This window comes from Gobius niger (genome assembly GCF_951799975.1).
Source record: "Gobius niger genome assembly, chromosome: 4".
NCBI lineage: Eukaryota > Metazoa > Chordata > Actinopteri > Gobiiformes > Gobiidae > Gobius > Gobius niger.
The window spans coordinates 21816421-21830148 of record NC_136855.1 but is presented as its reverse complement, the minus strand read 5'-3'; the positions used below and the strand labels follow the sequence as shown (position 1 = coordinate 21830148).

At 40.7% G+C, this 13728-nt stretch overlaps 1 protein-coding gene across 2 annotated transcripts in view; it reads right to left on the bottom strand.

Annotated features, from left to right (window-relative positions):
• The window catches only part of LOC306962164 (CUB and sushi domain-containing protein 1-like), a 388198-nt gene that overhangs the window by 115144 nt on the left and 259326 nt on the right, over nt 1-13728 (bottom strand). For both annotated transcript variants that reach the window (XM_079555239.1, XM_079555240.1), the window contains exons 11-14: nt 7929-8032; nt 7620-7732; nt 3411-3593; nt 2266-2451 (exon numbers count right to left, since the gene is read on the bottom strand). In XM_079555239.1, the coding sequence (XP_079411365.1) occupies nt 2266-2451; nt 3411-3593; nt 7620-7732; nt 7929-8032 (586 nt within the window). The remainder of the gene's footprint in view (nt 1-2265; nt 2452-3410; nt 3594-7619; nt 7733-7928; nt 8033-13728) is intronic.

Here is a 13728-nt window from a genome sequence, read left to right as displayed (position 1 = left end):
CAATTCTTATTATCAATGTGCTCTAGGTATAGAGAGAATAAAGAGAAGGTTAAATGGAAGCATTTAAAAGTAATTTGTCTGCCAGGAACTAAAAGGTTTGCTGCATTGTCATAAAGGAAGCAATATATCAAAACTGGAAGGTCTTTAATCTAATGTAGATCTAGAAAAAAAGTCTTTATGTAAAGCCCTCGCACAGATCAAGTGACAACAATAGCGATGTTGTTACCCACCGCATTTTTACTTGTGGTTATAGTTGAGCTTTATTTATTGTTTTCAATTGAAGTGAATTAGTTTTGTTAAAAAGTTGCTAATACAACATATTCAGCATTAAAAATAGCTAAAACCATGAATACTATGAACATCGCTGTAACTGTTAAAGGAATAGGCCACCGTTTTTACATACTAAGATATGTTCTTACCTCACTTTAGACGTGTTAATATATCCCCGTCTGGTCTTTGTCCGTGCGCTCTGCCAGGCAAACGGAGCACATACGCAGCCTCTCCCACATGTCCTATAGCTCCAAAAAAGCTCACGATAGAAGCTACCAAGCTCTACGAGGAGTAAAACGTCCGCGAAGTAACTCCTAAAGGTTATTGACGGAAGTGAGCGGGGGAAGTCTTTAGGAGTTACTACGCGGACGCTGTGCTCCTCGTATCATTACGCCTCACAATATAGTCCCCCTTTTTATTTGCTTATAAAATCGACATGCTACATTTCTGGGTAAATATACTTCGCATGAAAACACTTCACGTAACTTTATTTAAATAGGGAACACGTGGAAGAGCTTGGTAGCTTCTATCGTGAGCTTTTTTGGAGCTATGTGACATGTGGGAGAGGTTGCGTATGTGCTCCGTTTGCGTGACAGAGCGCGCGGACAAAGACCAGACGGGGATATATTAACGCGACTAAAGTGAGCTAAGAACATATCTTAGTATGTAAAAACGGTGGCCTATTCCTTTAAAGCTGCAGGATTTTTTGATGTAGAATAAAATTATCCAATTGTATCCATGTCCAGTACTCATGTTTCATTTCTAGGTTTTGCACATTTGGGACCCGAAACTGTATATAAGTACACTTTGGTTGTAACATTTGAAACATAGATTTCAATGCATGGAAGTACAAAGTCTTTATTTATCAAAACAGGCTTGTTACTATTCACTTAATAAAGCCCAGTCCACTATCTTGGTGGACACATTTCTGGTAACACTTAGTGGTAACACTTCCTGCAAGTAATGTCAATCAAAGAGAGTGAAGAGAAAAATAGAAATAAATGGAAATTTTGTGAAAAAGTTTGTCTCGCCTCAGGTTCCTAACAGAGTGGGAAGATGTCATGAAAAAGTGACCTCACATTGTTATTAGTGATATTTTCGTGTACTTTCTATCGTCACTCTGCATTGATGGTTTAGCTGTGAGAAGCTCTAAAGGACTGAAGCTGGTCAATATATTGTGAAACATGTTAAATCAGTAACATAAATTAAAGATAGACCTACAGTTAACATCAAAAAAAGACGGCGCCAACAGTTCCTGAATAAAGTGACAATAAGCCTTTAAATTGTTAACATTACATTCAAACTCTACATATTTTTTTCTCAACCCACACACAATAATCAACAACAAAACAATTACAACACACAGCTGTCAAGCCTTTTAAACTTGAAGCAAAGCAGACCATGGTCTTTGTGGGAACAGGCCTTGTAGCCATCAAAGATCAGAGTTATGGATGTATGACTGCCTTGCTTTATCAACAAAAATTGTACTTACGACAGAAGCGTGTGATAAATGTGTTCAAACTTTAGCACCCGCAGAAACAACCATCACTGTAACGACGCCAACATTGTCTACAGGGGAATATTTTCACATCCGCTCAATTAAAGCCCACCCTTAATGACTTGTCCTGACCACAGCTGTAGTGGATTCAGATCACATCAATGACACACAATATATTACAACGGCAAATGTGAATCTAATTGTCTGTGTTTTGTATATGAGGGGAAATTAGTGCCGGGGTCTGTTGAAAGCATTAAAAATGTTACTATCCATCTATCGATTCTTCCCCTCCGTTTGACAGCCACGCATTTATCATTTATCTCCGCATCGTTTTCCACTAACAGATGCAGCGCGCGCGGGCAAATCCATGATCAAGTATTCCTGAAAAGTTGCTTGTTTTGCGGAGTCAGGGCAAGTTATTAATTCAAAATGGCAGCGGTAAATCTATTATGCAGGGGCAACCATTTACATAGGGAAAACATGTAGGAAGTAATTACCTTCATCTTTGACAACCAGCCAATCAAACTGCGGCTCAAGGTCAAAGTCGGAGAAGAGCAGGTGGATGCGGCTGCCTGGTTCGGAGATGATCAGCCACACACAGTTCAGGTTGTTTCCGTATTCTTCGGGGTAGTTTGGAGACAGGATAGTCCCAGATGGAGCGGTGAAGTTGAAGAAACACGAAACTAAATGTATAAAGACAAAGGTTTGATCAGAAAGAAAGAAAGAAAGCAGAAAAGATAAAGCTGAAAAGATAAAAGGTACAGTGGTATTAGAAAGAGAGACAAACAAATATTCTCGTAAATAAAGGAAAGCATTGAAAACAATAGACTTAAAGCAGAACTAAGTAACCCATACCCCAAGAGGCCATAAGCGCCACTGCGGGTGTCGTAGCATGTTGCGTTGTTTTACTCATTAACTGTCCATGAGAGTAAATACTACACTGACAGAAAAGACAGAGGGAGAGAGGGATATTGTACATCCAATTGCACAATAGAGATACTTTTTTTCACTCAAACTTGGCTGTAAAGACTGTTTAAGTGGCACTAGCCCGTAGTAAGCTTTGCCTGTTAGCCTGTTAGCTTCTTCTTCATTCCATTCCATTCCATTCCATTCCATTAGTGTGTATTGGTGACTCTGACCCGGAGGCAGGAAAGTTGCAAATGTTGTTTTCTGGCTAGAGACACCGGGGATGATGAAAGACCCCCCAATCATCCCATTAACACTTGCATTACCCCCAGAGGGACTACGAAAAGGATTTATTAAGGTAAACAAGTTCTTCTTTCAACCCAAAGAGGGAAATTTGTTGAAATGTCCACATAGTAAACAACTCCTAACTTTGAGCAGACAGCACAATTAATAATAGTCTCTTCTCATCAACTACATAAATTACTCACAAAAATGCTGCTGTACGTGTCACCTGCTACTGCACTACTTTGCTGCACAGTGTCTGCTTTCATACGATGTTTTGCTGACATCAATGAGAGTAAAAGGTTTTTATGAAGTTGTAAAAGACAGTATCTGCTTCATCAGTCTTGTTTTTGTCTTATTGATCTTTTTGATTAGATTTGCAAATCCATGCTTTAATTCACATTTACATGGTGATTACTCCTGATCATAATGTTGTGAAACAAACCCTACTCACAAACGCAGCTGGGTTTATTTCCCGACCACTGGTTGTTGTGTTGACAAGTGACTGTTCGCTCCCCCACCAGTTCAAACGCTGACTGGCAGAAAAAGGTCAGCACGTCTCCGTGTTGAAAGCGATCTCCGCTGCGCCGACCGAAGGCGGGCACCCCTGGGTCACCGCAGCCTCCCCGTTCAATCTCTGTAACATGCAAACACAAACAGAGCCATGATACACTGATAATTACTGACAACATGTGACTTCAGATAAGCCACTGTCCTCAGAGCGGAGAGTACACTACAACATACAAGTACAAGGGTGGAGTTAATTTTGAAATACGAAAATATGAAACTCACTGCTCATTTTTAGAAAGGTTAATGAGGACATAGACATAAAGTCAGCAGCGAACGGACTTGTTCCACGGCTTTTTTCTCCACTTTTTATACTGTTTTTTGCTAATATTAGTCTATGCAAATGCATGCTAACAGCTGCCAACATGGCAGATCTCCACAGTAACAGTGGAATTTCCAAAACTCTATTGTGGTATTAATTATATCTGTGCATCTACAAACCAGAGGTGAAATCATCAGTTTGTCACACTGATAGCTTTATGGTCTACGTCCAAGTCACTCAACGTGGAGTAACAAATTCACCAAAAACATACATTTATAATAAAAACCCCATGGTTAATGCTGTAACTGACAAAATACTGGGGCACAGGGCAAGCACAAAGGTGTTTTCTATAAAATGAGCATCACACAGTATCCAATAAATTCTTTACTTTGGCTTTGAACAAAACCTGAGTTACTCGGATTAGACCAAAGCCATTTATTGTGCCTGTGATTAACACAGCGAGAGTGTGTATTTTTGAATCACAGTGGCCTACACACAGATCTGTTTACAGACTTCAGAAAGGCCCAGATGAGTGGAGAACCAGTGGGAGGAGAGTGGATTCAAGTTTATGCAACAGCTAATCTCCTCGGACCAGAGCTGGCAGCGCTCCTGATGAGGCTGTCAGAAGATTGACAAATGGGAAAAATTGACAAGTCATAGAAGCGGATCAGCAGTAATGTGGCGAAGTGAAGGGGGCTGTTTTTCCCCCACGCTGCTGCCACACCGAAGGAGGGGATTGTATAGGCTTTCTTGTCTCACAGGTAATTACCATTAGGGTAATTGTAGTGTAATTCAACTTAAATTGTAAACAGCAAAACAATAAGTGCAGGCCAACATAAACACACAGGTCCTTGCACTTACTTGTTAACAAAACAGTAGGTGACAAACCAAAAACAAGACCACGAATTAAGACTACAGTGACAGGAACTGGCTAATTTGGACATTGTTTGTAAAAGGGAGCAGAAGATTGGAACAACAACCAAATGACGGCCAACCATGATTTGCATGATATGTTTAGACGATCACAATTAAAGCTAAATGACTCAGTGAAGCAGTGGTTAGTCTGGGGTTGATACCTGGGCCTGGTGGGACCTTTCTGTGTGGAGTATGCATGTTCTCGTCATATCTATTTAGGTTTTCCTCTAAGTGTTTCCATTTCCCCTACCACAAAAAACATGTACAATAAAGGGTTGCTTCTGAGGCTAAAACGATTCTGAAAGCTCAAGGGGGTGGACAGCCCTTTTCTGGACTTAGATGTCTGATGTATTTCCACAACGGCTTTCCTCTGCTCTTTGTCCACCACCACACAGTCTGGTTGGCAAACCAACCAGCCATTACCACTCTGTCAGTCTATATCTAGAAGTCCCATATTGAACCCACTTTCATGAGGGGCAGGCTAACAACTCTGTCCTGAACAATAAAAATGTGTTGTGTTCTTGTTCTATCCATTTACAGCAGTACACATTTCAATAGCAGGATATATGAGGCCATTAGTGTTTCTGCTAAATGCTGCCCTGCACTGAAATCATTGTCCATCATCCTACTCTATTTTCATCCGTTTTCTATGAACCACCTTAATTCCACTTCATCCGTGGGCGTTATGTTCAATACTGTGTCTAAGAAAATGTGGTTTCCATCCACCCTTTGCTGTTTTGAAACACATGCTCCTTAATGCTCTCGGGTGCACTGCGGGCAAATACATCCCAAGGAGACCATTCAGCTCAGTTCACCATGAGCCTAAAAATAAGTACATTATTGGGATGCGATACGGTGTGGCTGGTGACATTCATAAGCCTGCATGTGTTTATTTGTTTGTATGAAACGTCCCAGGCTAAAAGCTAGTTGTCGCCCATCTGAGGAGTGTCGAGCTACTGGCCAGTCTGGTGTAATGGGAACAGGCAGTATCACTCATCCACCCAGGAATAAATATCTACATTACGCATTCCTTTGATGTAGTCTATTTGAATGCAGTTTTATACGGCAAAGCCTCAGAAAGGAATTTCACACATTCACACCTCATTACTCATACTTTAAGTCATTTAATTGAAGCTTTAATGTGGAGGATTCTAATGAAAGGCAATTCAAACAAAATTAAAGCGCTTTTTTTTAAAAGTACAGACCTTCTTCAATCCAGCAGCTTTCATCTAACATATTCTCATACTGAGTCAACTACAGTTTACAGAGTGAAAAAACTACCACATCTATAAACAGCTCTAGGTTTTGAATCTTGACTGTAAGGGGTTCTTCAATACTATTAGGTCTTAATGTATTCTATCCAAAACCATGTAAAAACCAAGCCTTATGAGGCTTGTTGGACTCCGGCTAAAGAGCAAAGCACATTGTCAAAGCATGAGACAATGCCCGATATGAGGACAATTTATAAGAAACAACTTTGACTTTGTGCTACCATAATATGAAATAATACCAAGTCTTCATCTCCAATCACCATCTGTCATTTTCCACTAAACCGTCTCAGTCCACAAGCATGTCATCGCCTGCATGCTAAACACATGTCCTCTGACAACGTCTACAGTGCGGTGCCCACATGCTATGAGCCTGACAACCTCTGCGCTATCGGGGGGTAACACTGATCAAAGAGGAGGGGAAAGTGACGATATCCGCTGTGACAGACGCTCAAAGATGCACTCAAGGGCCCTCTCGAACATACACACGACACACCACCAGCATCTCCAAGCTTCTCCTTAAGTACACAAGCTAAACACTGTGTTGTCTGCTCTGTGTTTGTCTCCAGTCGTTTAAAAAGGTACTCTTTGTCTACTTTAGCACGACAATGGGCAATTGGTAAAATGAATCTGCTGTCCATGTGCGTCTAAGTGAAAGAATGAACGGATATCACGGCCAGGAATGAAAAAGCAAATCAAGGACAGCAGATGCCCAGACGAAGACGCAGCATTGCCTCGAACAACAGAAGCCCATTCGCTTTTAACACGCTAAAATGCAGTTGGGCTTAATTGTTTGTCTTGTAAACACGTTCATGCCATTTGACAGCAGAGGCAAGTTTGCTTTCATATTCAAGTATGACAGGATTTGCGTCCATTCTAAATAAAACAGAAAGTGTAACAACATTACTAAGCTCTCCAGCCACGCAGCAATATTCTACTGATTGCAGTGTATGGTCCGTGTCCCAGGAAAACACCGTCAGCAGCATCGGTGGATAAAACCAAAGCGTGCTGAACCAACAGTGTAACCTTCACACTCCTCGCTCCCTGGCAAACCATTCAGTGGCCGCACTCAATCTGTCATTTTCGGGTCTTTCTTTGTCAATTTTTCATTGTCTCTCAGTAATCACATTGCCTCCTCCCTCGCAGCCTGTCTCAAGTGGCTTTGATTTACAGACACCTGCTGGGGGTCATTTCCAGTAACTAATAAAAATAGAAATATAATCATTCAGTTGTTTATGCAGTTCTGCACAAGACTTTTATGGAGGCGTAAAAAAAGGTAATAAATAAATGCAGAATTTTAACTGTGGTTATATTTTTTTATGGCAATTTTAGGAAAGCTCCACATTTGGCCAAGGACGAAATAACAATAACCATCAAAACTCAGTATAAACCAAGTTCTAACCAGGATTAATCTATGTCTGACAACAGTATTTTGCATAGGCCTGCATATTTCTTCTTTCTCATAATTTCACAGCAAACCATCTCGCTACATTTTTGTTCCAAGGACAGACAACAATGCATGTTATTTTCCCTTTGAATCCCAGTATCAGCTGCCCTTGACTTTCACACTTCATTATATGGGAATAAATAGCCATTAGTTTATAAGCTTATGTGTGCAAAAAGCAAAGGGGGACAATGTCTAAAGTAGTACCTTCGTAAACAGCCTTGAATCCAGCTGAACCAATCGTGTCGTCTGACTGCAGATGAAGCCACATCTGATTGGACAAGCTGACAATGAGGTCAGGGACACTGGTGCCTGTGAGTCTGTGGAAACAAACAAAGGTTCAAGCTTTACTTTCTAATATAAGCCCTTTATAGAAATATGTGTTAGGCTAATGCTAGGTAGTAATAGATGCATTAAATGGAATTACACAGGATCCAGCTACAGAGCATGTTCAGTGATTAATGTGTTTTGTGTACTGTGCTAAAATAAATGTACTAGCAGAGAAGAGCAACTTACACATATAGCACCCGGCGTGTGTCCCCGATCTTCCCTCCGTCTCCCACAGTGAGAGTGTCGTATCCCCTTTCCAGGTCAAACTCCTCAAACGACAGCTTTATCACCTGAAACAATGAATAGAACACAGTGTAATTCACAATGGCGCTGAACTGATAAAAGCAAAGGGCTGTCCAGCTGTATGGTTCTCAGTCTTTTTGCAGGCATTTGATAACAATCTCAAACACATCTGGATCATTGTCTCACACTTTGTTGGTAAAATTCCCAGAGCTTCACCTCCTGTCCCTAAGCCCTTCCCTCTCACCTCCCCTCGCTCCCCTTTTGCGTAGCTACTGTCAAATAGTCACCGGGGAAGATGTGAAAATTTCTCAAACATGCGAGAATGCCTCATCACACAACCGTTTATGGTTTTGATGAGGACATGTGACATAGTGAAAAGCTCTCAAAGGTCAATTGTTTGTCATTTTTCACATCCAGCATATATTTCCATAGACGCTCAAAGCGTTGCTCTGTTGTACTGTATGAAGCCCCATACATGTGGCTCTAAATCAAACATGCACTTTAAAGCACTGTAGTACTTGACTTTGGGGTGTTGTTTCCTGCTTGTCCATTATTTATTGCCTCTAAATGTTCTTCCTGACTGTGAGGACCATGACAAATTTGAGCTGTGGTCGGGAAACCTGGGAGAGAAGAGGGGAGTCTCAATCAATGACCCTCTGGTACGTTCAAGGTCTGAGATGAGACAGGGACATCAGATATCGCAGAAGGGGATCCATCACTCAGCAGAACACACAATAATAATGAAAAAGCTAACCCCAGGTGATAGGGGTGTAAAAACCAGTTCAACATCCTCAAATCAGCTTGTAACATACAACTTATAAAGACAGAAAAGAAAAGTACAGGTGCTCTAAAAATAAGTGCTTAAATATGCATTGTACAATACATTATGTAATTAATATAAGCTGATGTTCTTGCACTTGATTTAAATTGTTGTAAACTGCTATTCTAAGTATCTTTTCATCTACAATAATCCAGTTCATAATCGAGTCTTTGGACAGTACACCGCTTGCTGGAGTGCCCACATTATTACAGAGATGACAATATGTTCTTTCAAAGTTAATAGTTATTAGATGAATATTTGAACATATCTCCAAGATGCACCAACGTTCAATGAGCAAAAAGATAAACTTGAGTCTAGTATAAAACGGATGTGGACTCAACACGTTGGTCAGAGCTGCCTCTTTTGGCCAGTACAGTACAGCAGGTCCAGGCACAGGTTTCCATCTCTGTGTTCACTGGAGCTTAGATTAAATGTCTTTGAGTTCGAAGCAAAACCCAGTGTAAGACTTGTACTGAGGTGACCCCATGCGCTGGGACAGGAACAGCTGTCCTGAGAGCACAGTGTTCTTCAATTCCCCAGCTGAGATTGTGCAGCTATGTTGAGAAGTTGGTAAACTGCCATAATCACAGTTTAGGTGATTTTTTATTTTTTTCCAATGGATTACTTTTGGCCCATCAAAACGAGCAGCCCAAACAAAAATGACCGGGAGAACTCTTGAGGACACTGCACTGAGCTCACTCCTGAGTTATTTATAATGTCAGTTCATTATGAGCCAGAACCACTGGAGTACTCTGACGCACAGTAGTTTAAGTATCACTATCCATCTGCTTTATATTATCAACTCTAAGTCTATCGCAGTAAAAAGTTAAAGGAAGGTACAGGTAGATTTATTTATTAATGCTGGACCGTGCCAAAGCCTCTGTTCATTATTTTTGTCAATAAAAAACCTGATTGTACCCAAGAGGCGGAGAGTTGGATGACTTTAGGTCTGACAATTTGCTGAATGTCTCTTCCTGTTCTTCCTCTCCTTTCACTCAGAACTGTCGTGTCTATAAAAGCCTATCAGCCAAAAAAAGGCAAAAACCTAACAAATCTATAAAAGGTTAAGCTTCCCTTATTCACTTGACTCTTGACTTGACTTACTGTTTTTACACTGGAAAAATCGAGGATACTCAATCTTTAGACTTTGAAACGTTGAACCAATAACTTTTGATGTGGAAATCTATACGCTTTCCTAAAGGACAGCACGAGTTACCCCACAGAGAAATCTAATTTCTGCAGCTTATTACTTCTAAGATTGGACCCTAAAGACCTACAGCTAGGACCACAAGTCAGAAGAGGAAAACTGACCAAGTGGAGAGCTTCACCTTGTGGGGAAACTGTTTCATCACTGCAGACTTTTACACTGACCACATAGTGCAGCACTTTTTCTTCAGTTTTTGTTATTGCCCTGTTGATTGTCCTGTCGTGTCAAGTTGTGCGTGTCTCTGATCATTTGTTTAAGATAAGATAAGATAAGATACTTTATTGATCTCACAGATGGAGAAATTGCATTCGATGAGAGAGCATCCGGCAGCAGCACCCATTCAGTGCGCGCTTTGGCTTCACATACTTAAGGTAGAATCAATAAGCAAATGTGAAAGTACTTGTGTTTAATATTTCATAGAGCACATTATAAACAAAAATGTCCAATATGGCTCACACAAACCTTGAAAATGTGTTTCAGGATTCAGTAGGCACAGAAAAAATGTCTGTTTAATGAATGTTTTTTCTTGGAATGACTGTCTGAAACGATCAGGGTACACATGTCTATGCACAATGTATATATATCTGCGTATTTACATATACTTTTATTAAAGGGACTAGATCGGGTCTACTCAATAGGTGGCCCGCGGGCCAGTTCCGGCCTGCCAAATAATTAAATCTGGCCCGTGCCTCATCTTCCATTTAAAAAAATATTTTTTGGCATTACCCGCGGCGCATTTGTGCTGGAATCATGCACAAGGACAGTGTGCAGCGTGTTTTTGGAGTTTTGTTCAGATTATCCCATGCAGAAGCAGGACTGTTCGTGGTCCGGGGCAGATGGACAACATGTTTCCTTGTCGTCTTCATCGTTACAAATGGCTTGACCCGCAACTTAAAGGTAAGGAACACAAGTTGAGTTGTGGATGTTTGTAAAACGGGCGATGAAGCTAATGGTGCATGAGTTTTAGAAAACTGCTCTGCACCGACGAGTACTTGTGTTCAACCGGTAAACACGCTAAACCTCGCTATCTGTTAACTCAATAACATAGGAATCATTATTCTGACAGGTGCATCTTTCTTCCTTTCTCCCCTAACTTTCGATTATTCGATACGTCTTTGTGGGAAATGTACAAGCGCAGAGAGCGCAGCATCTCCAAGGAGTGCTTCTTTCACTTTTTTCATAAAGCGCGAGGTTTGGACAGAACAGCAGCTCAGGCGTTTGGTCAGCTTATGTCCCTTCAGCTGTGAGGAGCAGTGGCTGAGCAGGAGTCATGTTCTTTGAGATGAACTGGTCTCACATGTAACTCACTTATTCTGTATTATGCCTTTGGTCTGGTTAGTCCTGCTATAGCCCTGATATATCATGTTTTGCCCTGGCTTAATCCTGGTTTAGTTCTGTGTAGTCCTAGTTTATCATTAGGCTCTTTATTATTTTGTATCAATATGTTATTGCAACCCATCTCCAGATGCGGAGCCAGACTAATTGTCAGAAACACCTGGTCAGAGGATTAGCCTATTGTATATGTTTTTAGAGGTGGGGAAACTGAAGCACCTGGGGGAAACCTACAGTCATTTTCTACTTAACAGCTGGACTAATAGTGCTCTGTTGATCCTAAATGTCAATGTTCTGCCTGTTCTTGTCTATCCACAAAGAAGACCCTTGGAATGGGCACCTGATCATTTGAAAGAGAAAAGTACAACCATCCTGTAGGGGGCAGCATGAGCATGTTTTCTTCCGGTCCGGATCTAGTTCTCATTCCCTTCACAGTCCAGACACTCCAAACTGTCCCGGCAAGCTGGAGGTTCTGGTTTGATGAACTCAATAGGACAACATAATCCTTAGAAAGCAGACATGCGGACCTCACCCTCTGTGGCCTCTGGCAGAAATGTACTTCATAAAATAATGAGGAGAATCATGGTTATGCACGGATCAGCAACCACTGGTGCAACTGGGCCCTATGTGTATTAAGCTACAATCGAATATAACTTGTGTCTGCACTCTAAAAAATGAAGAAATCATAGCAATACAGCAGTAAGCTATGGTTAGAAGATTAGCTAAATATATTAAGCATTATAACAGTAAAAACGAAAGATTGAAAAAGGTTTTGATTGAATTGAGTGAACTACATAATCCCGATGGAGTCTTCTATTTTATGTATGTCACCAATTTTTACAGCAAAATCGTAGCTGTCAGAGTCTCACTGTAAAATATCGTTGTATTTCAGGCTGTAGATGAAGCACTGCCTGGAGCACACACGAGTGCACATAAGTTCTACAGTGTCTCGCATATAATCTAAAGTGACTGCATGCTGCCATGGTCTATTCCCAGAGTCTTATTAAAACAAGTGATGACTGGAGTTAGCTGCTTCATTAGTGTGGGGGCCTAAGCGCTGACTTATTGCCTTTACATGCTAATTGTTTTTCCTGGTGTAAGGGCCGGTGTTGGTCTCAAAGGCTTTAGCAAAAGGACAGAAAATGACCGTGGACAGATAGCTGAGACACAAGACCAACTCAGATAAAGGAAAACACTTAAATAACATTTGTTTGGGATTTATTGGCCAGGTGCTAAATTGCAAGCACTTCTTAAAATTAGCGCTTGACAGTTTATAGTTTATAGTGTGTTGCATCTGATTTATCATTAGACACTAGTGGTGCAAATTTGATATATACATTAGTTTGTGCTGTGGCGAGAGGGGAGAGTTTATGAGGGCCAAAAATCTCAAATGCTCCTCCTTTTAGCACCACTTTAGCACCTATCTATCTATTTTGGATGTGTGTTGGGTAAATCAAACCCCATACAACCGGAACAAAAGGTCTGAAGTGACCCTTAAGCTTTGGAGTGCCAAGGCATATAGAAGGTTATTAGAAAGCACTTAGTTCTCACTTGAGTGCACTACAATGGGGCCGTTTTATTAGTCTGAGAAAATTAGTGAAATGGTAGCATCACTCCACAATAAGCCTCAAATTCAGAATATGCACTCATTAGACAGGGACCTAAAATGTGGTGGCATTTACTATAATTTTCCAAAGCAATCTACATTATTGGAATGGGCAACAGTCACAGCCTCTGGACTGTGTTTTTGATCATCAACAAAGATGTTGCAAAGGAAAGCAGTATGAGGTGTGTGCAGTTCTTAAAATTGGTTGGATGACGTATGTTATATTTAATTATATAAAATTGTACATACACTTAGAAGTTAATCATGTACTAGACTAATTAGTAGGGAAGCTCTGGATGCGCATTGTAAATCACTTTTACAATTCTATGAAATGTAAGTACTAATAACAAGCTTTTATCGAGTTTAATATGGACAATGGCCTTTGAGCATATGGCACTTCATTTTAAGGTTTTTTCTTAGCTCGCCGTAGCCTGGCTAACGCCAGATTACAATCATAAGTGATATTTAGTCTGGGAACTACTAATTCACTTTCTCGTGGGAGAGTTGTGGTTTACGATCGTCCATAGCCGTTTATTGGGCGCTACGAATGTCTATTATGCGTCTGCACGTAGCCATAGTCAATCGTATCATCGTATCCGATGACGTATGATGCACCCGCTGTAAACTTTCGAGCTAAACTATTTAGAACAAGGTCTAAAGCTTGATCGAAAAATAGTGTCGCGTCTGCTGCTGTCATGTTTGATCCGTAAATAGACTTTTTTTTTTTTTAGCCGTAAATAAACTACAAGCTTCCGTATATCGAATCGCGCGTCATTGT